Source organism: Conger conger, chromosome 11 (genome assembly GCF_963514075.1).
Source record: "Conger conger chromosome 11, fConCon1.1, whole genome shotgun sequence".
Taxonomy (NCBI): Eukaryota; Metazoa; Chordata; class Actinopteri; order Anguilliformes; family Congridae; genus Conger; species Conger conger.
This window is the reverse complement of record NC_083770.1, coordinates 24804412-24821214: the sequence shown is the minus strand read 5'-3', so window position 1 is coordinate 24821214 and position 16803 is coordinate 24804412. Positions and strand designations below refer to the sequence as shown.

The 16803-nt window shown below is 38.2% G+C and overlaps 1 protein-coding gene across 1 annotated transcript in view; it reads right to left on the bottom strand.

Annotated features, from left to right (window-relative positions):
• Window positions 1–2593: 2593 nt before the first annotated feature.
• The window catches only part of LOC133139922 (cilia- and flagella-associated protein 57-like), a 30768-nt gene continuing 16558 nt past the window's right edge, over window positions 2594–16803 (bottom strand). Inside the window, exons 11-23 of the mRNA XM_061259399.1 lie at window positions 16465–16623; window positions 14250–14405; window positions 14037–14130; window positions 13427–13617; window positions 12671–12844; window positions 10635–10793; window positions 9211–9354; window positions 8773–8889; window positions 7696–7830; window positions 7462–7521; window positions 5689–5784; window positions 5311–5431; window positions 2594–3278 (exon numbers count right to left, since the gene is read on the bottom strand). Coding sequence (XP_061115383.1) covers window positions 3088–3278; window positions 5311–5431; window positions 5689–5784; window positions 7462–7521; window positions 7696–7830; window positions 8773–8889; window positions 9211–9354; window positions 10635–10793; window positions 12671–12844; window positions 13427–13617; window positions 14037–14130; window positions 14250–14405; window positions 16465–16623 — 1797 coding nt within the window. The 3' untranslated portion in view covers window positions 2594–3087. The remainder of the gene's footprint in view (window positions 3279–5310; window positions 5432–5688; window positions 5785–7461; window positions 7522–7695; window positions 7831–8772; window positions 8890–9210; window positions 9355–10634; window positions 10794–12670; window positions 12845–13426; window positions 13618–14036; window positions 14131–14249; window positions 14406–16464; window positions 16624–16803) is intronic.

The following is a 16803-nucleotide window of genomic DNA, read 5'->3' as shown; positions in this document are numbered from 1 at the left end:
TGCATGTGAGAGACATTAAAACTTGAATCATTCTTCAGAATTGAACCCAAGGTTTTGGCACATGCTATCATTTTATCTTAATTCAAAAGCCTGTTAAATTAACTTTCAGAGGTGTAACCTTAATTATTATTGTCAAAGGTGCCATGATTTAATTGACAGCGATGCCAGATCAGGGTAGATGCATCTTCTAATGATTACCAGTGGCTGTAGATTAAGCCATGTTTACAGATCTAGCAATGTGTTCACTGTGCTCGGTCAGCTGTTTACCTAAAAAACTCCAGACAGGCTCCTTATTCTCACTCCTATATCACATTGCACAAAATAGCACAGTAATGATAGTTCTTAAATATTGGTATTTAAATTGCACTGTAGTGTTCTGCACTCTAAAACAAACACTGGAGGTGGCACGTGGCACAATGTTTGCGGATATGAGATTCACTGTGGGAACCAGTTCCCATGTTATGCACCATGAGCACTCACCAAGAGAGTGTACACAAAGATCTTAATACTGCTCAGTATACAATACTGAACTTAGCTTTAAGCTAGATGGAATGTTCACATGTTTCACTTCCAGTACTATGTAGCAGGGGCTGAAAAGAGAAGGTAAAATAAAATGCATTATTATCTTAAATCAATCAAAATGATCTTAAATGCAACTGATACGTTGAAAGAAATGATGAGCAGTGGAATAAGAAGCTCAAAGTAATAAAGGAAAAACATATACCCAGTCATACCATTGTTATATTGAAGTATATTCTGCATTACTTCAAATAATTGGATTTAAATGATTGGCACATTGAATATTGCATACATGTTGAAATAAATACCATGGCAATTATTTTAAGTAATGTGTTAAATGCTTATAAACTTATACAAACTTTAATTTTTACATTTAGTTTGTACACAGTCTACAAGGAGACAATCATGAATGTTCTGGCTTATAAAGAGCTGAGCTAAGAGTTTGGGGCAATGCCTCCTACTGGGATTTCACTCGGACAGAATTAAAATGGCAGAATTAAAACACTTCCCAAGCTGGAAAAGACAAACCAGGAACATGGAAATTATTTTTCTTTGCATTCAATTTATTTTTGTTCCCACAACAGATTTAAAAGCCTTTTTATCTAAATCATAAAAATGAAATTATATATCGTATTATACAGCATTTTAGTACAACTATGTTGTTTGTATATTTTATATAATATAGAAAAGAAATATGAGAACAGAATCTTCCTCAATTATCTGGAATTGTCTCATATTGTTATGAAACATAAATTACTTTTTTTCAATGCAGTAGTAGATTGTTCAGGTTAAGGCTTCATAAAATAATGTATTGTTATGCTTGAAAGCCACCGTATAGCACATACTGATATATTACACTATTATAGCATTAGATATTGTATTACATCAAGAAACATACAAGGTTTGCATCAGTCTATGGGAAGCATGAGCAATGACTATGAATAATTTATGATTGAAAATTGTAAAAAACTGTTGTCCATGCTCAGTTTTTGTATCCGTTTTAAGAGATGGGGATGGATAGGAATGATACAGTTGTGTAAACAAATGTTTTTCATGAAAACCTAACTGTGAATTGTATTTACAATTGTAAATTCAGTTCCATTCCAGTAAAATGTAAGTTGATCGATTCTTTAATTTGCAGTTGTTTTGTCCCAATGATCTTGACTTGTGCTGTATGTCTGTATGTTTTTGAAATAAGATATGAAAGTTATAAACTGAGTTGTACATTGGTCATTTTTATCTCCCAGTATCCCTCCACTCCCATTAACCATTACCATTTCATCCCCATGAATGTATATTCTCCTTTACATTCAGTAAATTGTATTCATCACTACTATATCTCTTCTTATCATCCTCCTATCTATAATCGACTGAATATTTCAAGACAACAAACAGAAAAGAATTGAACTTCAAACCTGCCCTTACATATGTCATTGGTCCCTAAGTGGACCATGATCACTGGATCCCTCCCTGCTCTGGCCAGGAGCTTGTCTGCGTGCTCTAGGATATCTCCTACCTGAGCACCAGGCAGGCAACACACCGTGCAAGATTCCTTTTTACGTGCACAGACTATGCTTTCTACACCTAAAATAATTGAGTCCCCGACTATCACCAACTGCCAAGGCTGGAATCGGTTGGACACCACCACCTCTGGAAATGCTGCTTCTATGAAGTGTGCATGCACTTTTCTATGAGACCAACTCCTTGACCCTTCACACTTACCTGTAGTTACTACCAGGACTGACATCTCACTCATGCCTGTGTTGCTGGCAGTACCCTGGTGCTGCCTTTGCTGTAATTACCATAATTCATCCATCTTCTAAAGTTCTAAACTAGGAAAGAAAATGAGAAGCCAAAAGTGTCAGGAGGCGCAGAAACTTCCCCCTCGATACCTGAACTTCCTTCGCCCTTCCCTCCCACCCACACCAGGTATCCACCAGCCACAGGGAAAACCTACTTCCCAAGACATGTCAATGGGTAAGGTTCCAGGCTCCGCTGCCACCAGGCAAGCTGCAGTCTTGAACCCAACGCCCCACAACACCCTGCTCGTTTTCCCCAACCCATCCCTTCAAGAGTTCTATCTTCTGTTCTGCTATACCCTTCCCCTTTATCCCTTAGCAAAAACCAATTTAGAGCATTCAGGTGCACAGCTCTAACCCACCAGCCAGTACAGAGCCAATCCTTAACATTCTTAACATTCTGTGCACATGCCCCAATTCCCTCATTACCCCAGCGCTTCAGGTTCAATTATTCAATCAAGTGCCGCACTCGTAATTACTGACACAAGCATATTTTTTCAAGTTGTGCAAAATGTATTAAGCCACGTTTTTGGGATATTTAGCAAGAGTGATCACAAATAATGAAGATGTTAATTATATGTATACTGGCCAGTTATCACAGGTTTTCTTGATTTCTTGGCCTCTAGCATGTAAATCGCTGTGTCATTGTTTGGTAAGCCATAGACTTGACCCATGTCCATGCTGCTTACCATAAGATACATGCAGTCTAAAATGTATTTCTGCTGGTGGGTTGAGTTACGTCAAGATCAATGTTTTTTAAACGAACAGATTATGGAGGGCCAGGGAGGACAGCCTCTGTTTGATGTGTGCTCTTTGTCTCTTCGCCTCTGCTGGGGGGTCTGAGTTGGTTAGTCTTTGCATGGGCCTCAGTCTCCTGGGATTGCTTCTGGCTGGTCCTCTCTGGCTCTTTCTTCACATGAAGCCTGACTGGTGCAGTGATGGGGGAAGCCAACGTGCATGCTGATAGAATTGATGGAACACAGGAAGTAGCAGCTGCAACAGCATTTCTTTGTTCTATGATAACTCCACACTCCAGAATTATTGGCACCCATGATTAAACATGCTCAAAAATAAACTAAAATAATAATAAAAAGAAATAACAAAAAAAAAAATACTGTTATTAAAATATGTGCTAAAAAAATACTGTTATTGAAATGTGTATATATACAGTCAGGTCCATAAATATTGGGACATCGACACAATTCTCATCTTTTTGGCTCTATACACCACCACAATGGATTTGAAATGAAACGAACAAGATATGCTTTAACTGCATATCTTGTTCGTTTCATTTCAAATCCATTGTGGTGGTGTATAGAGCCAAAAAGAGGAGAATTGTGTCGATGTCCCAATATTTATGGACCTGACTATATATATGTGTGTGTGTGTGTGTGTGTGTGTGTGTGAGTGCCATCATCAGGTCAGACCCCTGGCTTTCTGGATTTATGTCCGGAGACTGAGATGGCCATTGCAGAAGATGGATGTTTTTACTTAACCATTTCTGTGGTGATTTTTATGTATGTTTGGGGTCACTGCCCTGCTGGAAAGTCCACCTTCGGCCAAGTCTGTGCAACCAGACGTCCATTCAAGACATTACATGTCATTTGGCTGATGCTTTTATCCAGGGTGACTTACAGTTCATTAGACTGAGCAGGAGACAATCTTCCCCTGGAGCAATGCAGGGTTATGGGCCTCCCTCAAAGGCCCAACGGCTGTGCAGATCTTATTGGGGCTACACTGGGATTCGAACCACCAACCTTGCCTGTCCCAGTCATTTACCTTAACCACCACGCTACAGGCTGCCCTTAGAAATGGGAAATGTTCGTATGTACAAAAGAACAGTTGGCATCAATGCAAGATATGCATTATCTGTGGTCATTTTTAAAATATATACTTTCCTTGCCGTAAAAGCAAGTATAGGCATGTCGCCATTTTGATATGTGGAAAGGCACCTCGACATGATCTCTCAAGAAGTAATGTTAAAGACAAGTTGCATTAGCCCAATGGCTTTTAGGTATTCAATCAGTATAATTAAGGTAGAAGAAGAAACAATGGGCTGGGTGTTTTATAGTACTTGTGGTGTTCAAATTAAAAGACCGCCATGTCATTTTAACTTAGATGCTGATATTTTTTACTGCAATCTCCGCTGTTGTATGAATTGCTTGCTTTCTCCTGGCTAGCATGAACTTGAAGTGTAAGCTGACTCAGCAAAGCAGTTTGCTCTGTCATGTTGTTACAGCTTTCTGTATATATGTACTACATCTCATGAGCCATCTCATGTATGCACATTTTAACAAGGTAAGTCAGTCACCCAATGATAGAAAACACTGATTGTCCCTATGGAACACTGATTATTGAACTTATATGAAGCCAAAAATGTCCATTGTGTGTTTATTTTAGATGCCTAAAAAGCAGCTAGCAAGTACCTATCAGAATTAAATTCATTGAAATAACCAATCATAAAACCAGAGTTGCGTTTGAAAACCAGGCATACATTTAGCTAAATTTTGGCAGGTTAGTAGTAGCATACCAGCTGAAACCTCAGAAAGAGCAGTGAGAATAAGCCCCACTGGAGTGTAATTCTCCACAAACATGCCTATAAGAACCGTTATTATTAGGAAAGGCACTAATAATTCATTCATTTTCATTCTTTTAAAGAAGGTGATATTCATGTACAGGAAGTAATTGATGTGACATGATTATCGCGCTTCAAATTCAGGTTCAGAAGTCTTCCTTTTCAATTGGAATTACCTTGCTACATAATTCACCTAATGCACAAGCTGGTGCTTTTCTGTTATCAGATATAAACCAGTGCGCTGTGGGCCTCGTATGTGTGCTGTTATCAAGGGTGCCAACAATTCTGGAGCCCACTTTACATCTGTGTTAACATGTGCAACATGACTAATTTGCCTTGGACTTTTAGCAGAATACAGGGAGAGGAATAATGCTATCCTGAAAGCAAATTAGTTTATGATAAACTTGGAGATATTACCTTCATCTTCTGAAAGGTTCTGCTTCGTGTTTAATTCCAATTGGCTCTTATGGAGCTGATCTTCAAGAATCTTCAGATTGTACCGTAAAGTGTTCATCTCAGCAATCAGTGCAGCATTTTCCTGTATGACATTATGAAAAAGAAAAAAATACAATATTTTGCTAATTTTGTCTGAAAAGATTATGAAATGTGAAATTGTCATTACATCCTTATTTAGGATTCTAACTCTTAATTGACTTCCTGGTGAAAAATAGTTCAGAAGGTACTAATCAGCATTTCTATTGATGTTTGGTTACATTTGAAATAAACCTCTGAAGTCTATTAAATATTTCAGCAGTGAAGTCATAACACATTAGCTAATAATAGTGTCACACTTACTTGATTTTTTTGTTTTGCGCCTCTTTGATGGGCTTCATTTTCCCTGGCCAGCTGGCCCTTGAGGGAATTAATTGCATTCCTTGCTATGTCTTCCCGCTGAGATCAAGATGAGGACAGAATGTGAGGTACACCTTTTCCAGCAGTGTAGCACTGACTGAATATTCCTTTTCAATGTTTTGTCAAAGCTTAAACATTACTACTTTGAAACTTTTGAATTATTTTGAATATAAATGTGACTTTTAGGCTACATGGAATTTTCAGCCTGTTACTTTTTTGTTATAGCTGATGTTTTAATGCTGTTGTGGAGGATTCCATCATGTGTAACATTGTTGCTAAATAGGTATCAAAGATAAAGTTGATACGATTTATTAATGAGAAATATTATATATTCGAATATGAGAAAGCAACACAAATATTTGCAGATCCCTTTTTCTCAAATTGTTGTGGGGGCCAGGGGGCAAGTTTGTACATTATTACTTCTGAAAAGACGTTATTGTAGGCCTACATGTTGGCACTGTTTTGCCATTATCGATGTACTTGATGTACTCTTCAAGGGTTCTGATTTTCTGTATGTTTACACTAGGACTCGGAACTGTACTGTCCTCTCGGGTCCTCTTTGGACTTGTACTTGTGTTTGATTTGCACTTTGTTGTACGTCGCTCTGGATAAGAGCGTCTGCTAAATGCAATGTAATGTAATGTAATGACTTAAGGGTACAACAGGTAATTTCAGACTTCTAACAGTCAAGAGAGGAATAGCAGCAAGAAACACCTTTAAACCACAACATTGTTTATCCCTCCCCCTTTGAAACATGACAATAAATGTATTGAAATGAAAGTATATAGTTTTCCTCCATATTTGAAAATGACATAGATTCTTATCTGTGTTACTTCTAGGCAGGCTAGGGCTGACTGAAACCCACCGGGGGTGTGCTAGCAGTGCCTGGCATAGGTCCCTTCCATCACCAGTAAGCTAAAGCTAGCTACTCAGTTACTTTGTTGCATATGCTGCATATGAAGAGTTTTTGATAAAAAAAAATACAGCCATTGCTGTAGTTTTGAAAGATACTTAGAATAAAGATAAAGAATATCTAATGCTAAGTTGTTTAATTGGTACGTGAAGCTTCCGTCATCTTTGGGGTGTAGACATGGTGGAGAACATGGAGGTTGTATAATATTTGATGATATATAACCCGTATTGTCAAATGTGACATGACTTAGCAGTCTTCCTCATAAGCAAGTAAGGTAACTCATCTATAGTAATTGAAACCTCAGTATTCACCTGGAATCCCACATGCTTTTTCCATGGTGGTTAAACCTTACATGCCCAGTGTTCATTCAACTAAAATAGAGTATATCCTAGTCCAATTGGAGCTATATTCTGTAAGACTTCAATTAACACTGAACATTACTGTGTAAAAACAAAATGTATTCACTGTATTCCATTATTAAAAGTCAAAATCCCCACGTGTGCTTTCAGCAATTAAACGTTTTGGTGAGACTATTTAAGTTATTTTATGTAACCAGTAACTGTTTCACTGCTAATGGTGTAACTTTAGTTCGAATATTGGGTGGAGGGGGTTACAATACATAGAGCCTGAAAACGGCAGCTGTCTAGGGCGGACTGGGGGTTATTTGGCCTGTTTTGTAATATATTGGGGATGATACTACCCATAAGCTACGCCCATGCTGCTACAAAAATTCCTCTGTATGAATTTTAATTTAAACAGTCTTCTCTGAAATTCTCAAGCCAAACTAATCAACTTTGCCATACCTCACATAAAGCCTTATGAACATTCTCTTGCATGTCGGACTCCAGTCGCTGGATGAATTCCTGCATCATAAAAACAAACTGCCTCACACTGTAATTCCTTTACTTCCTTGACAAAGAATTTTAAACACCCTTCAACCCTCAAACATCAAGACCTAGCAATACACTTAAAAATCTTTTCACACCAACCACAATAAAACACCTTTGCTAGGAAAAAAAGGTTCTCCGGTCACTCACCACATCAGAAGGCTCAAGGTAGGTGCTGTGTAGTTTGAGAATTCCCTCCTTCAGCCTCTTTGGGTCCTGAATGAATTCCATACAGTGGTGAAGGTCTGACTTGAAACTCCACATCCGAGATAGAAAATTGCTCAACTGAAAAGGAGGGACAGTATGAGAAATCCCATAATATAGGCCTTTATCACAATCTTGTCTTGTCACATCCAGTTGTAAACTGTGGTGCTATCAAGTTTCCACGTGGATATACAGTGGGCTCAAGAATTTTTGGCACCTTTGATAAATATACACAAAAAATACTGTAAACTAGCACATAGTACTGTTATTGATATAAACTTTATTTTCCAACATGTGTAAAACAGTTTGATGTGTAAAATAGTTTGCTTTATTAATGATGTCATGAAGTCAATTCAAGTTTGCTGGTGGTTCTCCTTGTATGCATGTTTTTTATGGCCAAAACTATTTTATTCAACTTATCTGGCATAGCAATCTCTTCCAGTCATAATTGCAATGAGGTTTGGCAAACTCCAGATGCTTGATTTTGTTTACTGTGCTCTGTAAGGGCCGTCTTCGTGCAAAAGAGTGGGTTTGGTCAGTGTTGGGTTTTTGGGAGCAATGTGGGAGTACCAATGGCCAATTAAAAATAAGTTGCTGAAGTGTTATTTAAGATTAAATGTCAAAGATATAGATTTTTCTGTCAGCTGTTAGTGTTTCCTGCATAACTACAGAAAAAGCATCAATAGAGCCAAAACAAAATTCAAGAGACCTGTAAACCAATCCAAAAATACAGAGGTGGCACAAATGATTTAATCTGGGTTTATTAATGAGTGCTTGTATATTCCATCAGGACATACTAGAATAATACATTGTGTGCTTCTCAGAGTTCACAAAAAAGGCTTCATAATATTACATGGTTTACATGACTATCAGTGAATTTATCCCTTAGTGGTGACACAGTAATACATGTACGACATTACTGAGCCCTGATTAATGTGATTTAAAGATTTTATGTGTTATTCTCATGTTCTAGTGGCCCCCTAACAAGTGTGTATAGGAAATTTCCACCTGTCACATACATACCCTTTGCATTTCTCGACGCTTATCTGTATCTGAGACCTTCAATTTCACCTTGAGCTCCGATATTATCAACTTCATCTTGGTATTCTCCCTTTTGAACCTGTCCAGTTCACCCTCCATCTATGTGAAAACAAAAATGAGTAAGTCTACATTTCTTTCACCAACTGTCATTACCAATCACTCCTTCATGTGGGTCCCCTGTACTGTAGGGAGTTTGCCCCCTCCTGGCTCCACTCGTCCCTCTCTCCTGTCACCCTTTACTGATTCCCAGCTCCTACTATACTATACTCCCCGACAAAGTTTTTAATATACTATATCACAGTCTTTGAATATTAATATTCAATATATATTATATATACTATATTTTTAAATGATAAAAAATAAGGCATTTACAGTCATTGTACTCAATATAAGCCCTGAGTTCTCAGGATCAGTCTTTACCTCTTGGATCTGCTCCTTCATCTCTTCAATGATTTTCTCATTTGGCTCTACTTTATTCAGCAGCTCTTTGATTTTATAGTCCATAAGAAACTTGGACTTATCCAGCTCCGTGGTCTGCTTCCTCAGATCGCTTATGGACTTCTCCTGCAGAGACATACTGTATGCTTGTATTTTCCCACATATGCCATTTCTGTGCATAGCAAGCTTCTCAAAAGATGAAAAAGACAGCGAATTCACTTCTGGCTTGTTGGGCTCCATGTCATCTCTGATTAGACAAATTGACTTAAGAGGAGAGATTAATTTAAATATACCACACACAGTGTCTGGATTTCAGGGTTGCACTTACATTTAAAATGCTTTTTGGGTCGAGTCCTTTAATTGGCAACATCTGTGACTTGCAGCTGCACACTGCAATTTATTAATTTATTTTATGAAAAAAGCTATGAAATACCCATATCACCCAAGTGAAAACATAACTGCCCCCTTTGTTACTCATTCAAGCATTTAACCAAATTGAACTGATAATTCAATTCAGCAGATTGAAAACAGCAAGGCTTGATTTCAGCCAGCCCAGTTGAATCTAAACCTCACTCAAATTGAACCTAACCATCAGAGTGAATTTGTTGCCACAAAGCTTCAACCAGCACACTATGCCATGCTAGTGGGAGACTACTGCTATCTAAGAGAAACATCAATGCTCCTCTCACATTAGCAAAAATGCACCTGGATGATCCCCAAGCCTTTCAGATAATATTCTATGGACAGATGAGTAAAATGGTGGTCCCACAATGCCTGGCGTAAAGCAAATACAGGTTTTCACAGTAAGACCATTGATAACAACAGTGAAACATGGTGGTGGGGTTTTTGGCTGCCTCGGAACCCAGATAACCTTCCATGATTAAAGGAACCATGAATTATGCCGTATACCAGAAAATTCTTAAGGAGAATATCCAGTCATCTGACATAAATATATAAATATGAAGCAGTGATCCAAAACACAAAAACTAGTCCACATCTGAATGGCTGAAAGAAACTAAATTCAAGTTATGGAGTGGCATACTCAAAGTCCTGACTTGAACCAAAGATAGATGCTGTGGCAGGATGTTCATGTTCAAAAACCTCCCAATTTGTCTGAATTAAAGCAGTTTTGCAAAGGAAGAGTGGGCAAAAATGTGTCCACAGCGATGTGAAAGATGGATATCAAATTATAGGAAGCATTTGGTTGTTAAACATATTGGGGGTTAAGGTGGATATTACTTTTTCACATGGGGGGTGATATGGCTTTTGGACTATGTTTTTCATTAAATAATAATTTAAACATGTGTTTTGTATTTACTCAGATTCCCCTTGTCGAAAGATTTTAAATGATTCAGTGTGAGATTAATTTCATCCATAGGTTCAGAATGTCCCAAGTGTCAGCATACCTTTTCCTCAATATTGCTGTTCCTCAGTTTGATCTCATTTTTAAAGCCTAAAATGTCCTTCTTTAAGGCATCGATGATATTCTGACGTTTCAGAAGTTCCAGTTTCAGTTTCTCGATATCTGTGTTCTTATTGTTCATCTCCTTCTGCACATGACTGGCCTACATGGGTAAAATGTGAAAGAGAAATACTGAGAACATACTGTAAATGGCCACAGCAGCAAATAAATACATTACAGTAACTTTTCATATGTTAATGATTGATACACTGATTGTGAACTTCATTGCTATTTCTGTCATATATTTACTGCTACAACTTGGAAGGTGAAGGAGCCACCAAATCAGGATCACTGAATACAGAAGAATCTAACTATAACTATAGCAGGGCTGTCTGAGAGATATGGGAGGCAGCATTGGGAATTTATCATGATGCACTGATGGTGTAACGTAGCCTACCCTAGACTGCACTACTGATAGATAACAGACAATCACAGAATACTGTGTTTCCTGTACTAGTATTTATATTTGCTCATAACTTATGTTTATTAGGATTTAGGATTCATAAAGCAGTCATATCCCACATGGAATAAGCAGATTTCAGCATCCATTACTGCACCATGCAGAAATGCCAGTGTCAAACATGCTGAAGCATCGGAAATTTACATGACATATGCCCTGGTCATGTATAGCAAAAAGGACTATTCTGCATCTGTCTAATGTAATGAAACCGTCACCCTGTATGTTAGATTTTCCAGATCTATATGATTGACGAATAATACATATGTTCAAAAGGGAGAATACCAATTTGTGAACATATATTTATGCAGCGTTCACACAGTGGACGGCAGATGGTAGGACGAAACCGGATGTCATTGTTTTCCAATGAGACAATGAGAATGTATTAGTGATTGAAGGAAGAGATTACATTCGGAATCAGAACATGAAAAATGAGCGAGATGTCAAGAAAAAGGCTGCAGCAGGTGCATTTATATTTTTCAGCTTTTCTTTGTATGATTTGTGGTTTAGCTTGCTAATTCCGTTAGCTGTAGCGAAGCTACTCATAAGCAAATTAGTTCATTGTCATTATGATATCACAATCTCTCAATTTTTAAACTTTTCTTATTTTCTAAATGATAAAATAATGTCTGGATCTAGCTCACTATCAGTTAGCTATCAAGCGATCTACTTAGCTAGATACTGCCAGGATGAGAAAAAATAGCAGACCGCTTCAACTGTCAGGTCAAACAAAGTGCTGAGACAAAGAGTAGGTGGTCAAACTGTGAATGGTTCAATCTAAAATAGGAATGGAATGTCTCCTCGTCCAATCGGAGCTCTTTCACAAGCCTGTGGTATTCCCTGTGTTTCTTCCGGGACTATGATACCAGGCGTACCCCACCTTATGGATTTTTCCTAATACGAGTCATAAACCATGTGACCTTGCCTCATCTGCCATGCTGGAGGACAAGCTGCCCATATAATTCAATGTATTTTACAGCCAAATCTCATATCAATGACAAAATGTATAAATACAGCGATAACACAGATTCATAATGTTAAATTTCTCCACAGCGTATGGCTGCTTAAATCAAGCTGATTGGGAGAGAGACAAGTAGTTATTTCGTTTGCCGAAGATTATTACCCACCGGGGATGAGAAAATTGAAGGTTGTCAACAGAAAGAAGAGCAAGGTGGATTTGCAATTTAAGTATGCAAGAATATGTACGAGTTTGTTCAAATTGCTTTGTCACTGGTAAGCTTACTTTTAATGCATTCTATCGTATAACTCCTCACATTCAATCTAATCAGTGAGATTGTCGGCTGCACTGACAGGAAACACAGCTGCGAACACATGCTGTGATCGCATGTAGCAGGGATTTCCTTAAAAAGTGCCATTACATCTGTGCTACAATTGTGCTAAAAGGACTACTGTTAAGCAAAAATAATGTGTTGAGTTGTGTTGATGAAATGGGCATAGCAGGAGTATCAAGAATACTGTGGCATCAATGGAACTTGCATCCCGGAGGAACCAGTATCAATTACCTTTTTCCTCATTATGCCCGTCTCATCCCGGTACTCGGTGGCGATCGTCTGCTCTTCGTGCAGCTTGTGCTCGTATTTGCAGCGGATGTCCAGGATTTCTCTGTCTGAATCCTCCTCAATCATCTTTTTCATCACATCATATTCCTGCTGCTGTTGCTGGGCTACGCCTTCACTCTGGGGCAGAGAGTACGCCAGACAGACAGAGGAATGAGAGCATTTCTAATAGTACATTAAAACACTAGATACAGCACATAAAGTGGGGTTTTTCATGCATACAGCTTAAAGGTCAAATTTATAAAATGTATTTTCTACATTGTTGAAGATGCATGGGGGAGAGAGTGTCAAGTGTCACTCAAAGCACATGGGAGCCAAGATTTACATATTACAAGGCTAGGTATTCAGACACAATGGATCAAAATGACCAGACTTGAAACACATCCCAGGAACAAGTAGGAATTTTCACTGTAAACACTGGGAAATCAGATTCTCATCATTCATTTGTGATCTCCACATTTTTAGTCTGCATGGCAGCCCCATGAGCCTTACAATCCTTCTAGTTCCATTGTTTCTTGTTGCTTTCAAAGGTAATTCCTCTAATGAACTAAGATAAATGTTCCATTCCATTCAAGGTGAATCCTAGAAATTACTTAATCAATTTGAAAAACTGTTTTAATCAGTACAACAGCACTGTAGCACCTCCCACCCTCACATGCATAGCTTCCTTGCATATGCAAGCCCATGTTCTTCAATACTCACTGCTGTTAGCTTAAGAATGTTCTCCTGTAGCTTGGACTCATAACATCTGGTGAGGTCCTCAAGCATCTTTTTATGGCTTTCTTCAATCCTTTGGAGTTTTGACTCATACTCATCCAGCTTTTTTTGGGAAGTCAGCTGCAGTGCATGGGACATCTCATACTCATGTGTCAGCTTCCGGTAGGTATCCGCATCTGAAGAGAGGTACATGTGAAGAAGACATGAGCGAGAAAATGAGAGTACTCATACTACTCTTAATTCAGGGATTGGCAACTCCTTTCCTTAAAGGTTATCTTGTATGCAGGTGTTTATTGCCACCCATCACCCTGGCCTATTTAACAAATTAGCTGAATCTACCAATAGTGCTTTGACTGAAGATTAGACCACAGTAAAATGTTTTATACAGGGACACAAGCAATTTTCAGCTGCCATTCACAAGTTTATCACAAAATGTATTTTAAATGTTGATAAATACAAAGTTGGGCAAATTATATAATAAAGAAAAAAAATCCAGAAACTGAAATAGCATTACTTCACAGGTTCTGTCACAATACCAAAGTGGGGAGGCTAGGAGTGATTGCTTTGAATATATTAACTTGTAGCTTGTGCTTACTTAAAATTCGAAGCTCTCTGTTGTTCTTCTCCACCACTGTTTCCATTGTCTCCTTGTGGAACAGCTCCAATCTCTCCTTCTCCGCTGTAAGCACCTACGTAAAGTTTCACAGATCATAAGACTAATAAAATATTTGTTCTGTAATTGTATTTAATGCGTTTCTCACAGAGACTGCACAGAGAGACTCTACCAGGTGATGTCACTTCAGCCCACCTCGTACTTTGTCTTCAGGCCATCTATCTCTTGAGTGTACTTCTCAGTCATCTTTCGTACTTCCCTTTCATGTTCCATGTCCTTGAAGCAAAGCTGAAATTTGTTGTCTATTTGAATCTCCTTCACTTGATTCCTTAGCTCCTGCATGAGCTGGTTCTGGAAAGTTTGTAAACATTTTATCTATATGATCACTCTAGCACTTGGAACTGTACTTCCCTCTAGGGTTTTCAGGGTGCTTGTCCCTGGTTATGATTTGCATTTTATTGTACACATTATACCTTGTTGGAACGGATAGGAAATTCCATACAAGAAACTTACCATGTTTTACATTAGTTTGGTACTGAAATGACCAAGCAATGCATTTATGTAACAATAAAAAGTAGTTCAAGACGACATTCGCTTAAGTATAGTTCCAGCAAATATATAGTTATCTCCAAAGTGGCTGAACGGATAATAAAAGAAACTTCAACGTTAATCAGAAAAGAATCGTAGCTTCATAACATGTCTGTATTGAATAATAAAAAATAAAAAATATATATTTCTCCCAAACTGGAAACATATCAGCCGGACATAGAATAAAAGTGAGCTATGAAAAAAAAACAATGTGTTTATTCATGCAACTTCTGAATTGTAGATTTTTGTTCCTATATTGGAACATGATTTTGACATAGAGAAATAGTATCAAGAATATGCCTTTTATTGTCTTGAGTCTGTGGCGAGGTAAGGGTTGTAAACCATGAGTGTGGCAAGGGGGAGGCTGGAGTTTTATTGCCCTGCTTTGCAAATAAGAGGCTGATAAGCATGTAAACTTCTGTTCTCACGGGCGGAAAATCTTTTCAACAATCTGGCATCACTGTTTTGTGGGTTAACTACATCACAGTTTCTTGTATGACATCAATATGAATGCAACGCAACAATAATTTGACATCTCAATGACAAGGGGGCCAAGTGGATAAGGTTTCATTCATTGTCTCTACTTTAAAAGCCTCTTGGTCCATCCATCCATCCATCCATTATCTTAACCCGCTTATCCTGAACAGGGTCCCAGCATACATTGGGCAAAAGGCAGGAATACACCCTGGACAGGTCGCCAGTGCCTCTTGGTAAAAAAAAAATTCAAAGCGAATTACAGTAAAATCCTATTAAAGCAAAATATTAATTCAGTGGCTCAAAATCAGGGCCGCGTTATTGCAAGGTTAATGGAAAATGAAGTTATTAAAACAGCAAGGGAAACAAGGAAAAACATTTTCACTCATTATCACCTGCTTTATAAGCTCTAATTCAAAATAGGCTACATCTAGCCTATACTACATATATTTTGCCTATTTTATTCCATTTTGAATAAGAAAAACGTGAAGCACATGACTGATTTTTACATTTATACACTCACTGAGCACTTTATTCAGAACACTATACTAATACTGGGTAGGGCCTCCCTTTGCTCTCAAAACAGCTTAAATTCTTTGTGGCATGGATTCAACAAGATATTGAAAACACTCATTTGAGATTCTGTTCCATGTTGACATGATTGCATCACATAATTTCTGCAGATTGGTCAGCTGCACATTCATGCTGCAAATTTCCTGTTCTACCACATCCTAAAGGTGTGCTATTTGATTCAGATCCGGTGACTGGGAAGGCCATTGAAGAACACTGAACTCATTGTCATGTTCAAAAAACCAGTTTGAGACGACTTTTGACATGGCGCATTATCATGCTGGAAGTAGCTATTAGAAGATGGGTACAATGTGGCCATGAAGGGATGCACATGGTCAGCAACAATACTTGAATAGGCTGTGGCATTCAAGCGATGATTGATTGGTATTAAGTGTGCCAAGAAAACTCCCCACACCATTACACCACCGCCACCAGCCTAGACTGTTGACACAAGGCAGGTTGGGAACATGGATTCATGCTGTTGGCGCCAACATCTGACCCTACCATCTGTAAGCCTCAGCAGAAATCGAGACCAGGCTAAGTTTTTCCATTCTTCAACTGTCCAGCTAAAACTGCTTGATTCAGGAATTGTTGTTTTGAATGCAGTCATAGATACAAGTCAAGAATGCTTTGCTGCTAATTAATTTTAACAGTGGATGGATGAGTGTTATTTGTATTTTATTCAATGATAAAAAAAAGAATTTCCCAACACATTTCCAGACCTGGAAATAACTATTTACAAATTCCATTACAGGTTTTCCAAGACACTAGGGTGTACCTTGTCCTCTAAGTCAGACTTTGTAATGAAGATCTCCTCCAAGTAGGTCAATTCCTTGTCCTTTTTCAGTCCAAACCTCTCCCAGACAATTTTCCAGATGAACAAGCAGCCATCCTCTGACACAGTCAGCAGGAAGTGGTCGTCAAATGTGACAACCATCTGGGGACACACACGATTCAGCTTCAAATGGACTTGCAAACATGATTCAGACAGCGAACATTCACAGCAAACTGTGTATGCAGTAAACGGCTATTGTTAAACTATTTTAAATGCACATTACATTACACCAATGCCTTTTTAATACAAATGGATGTGACTTAGGTCTAACAATTGCTTACC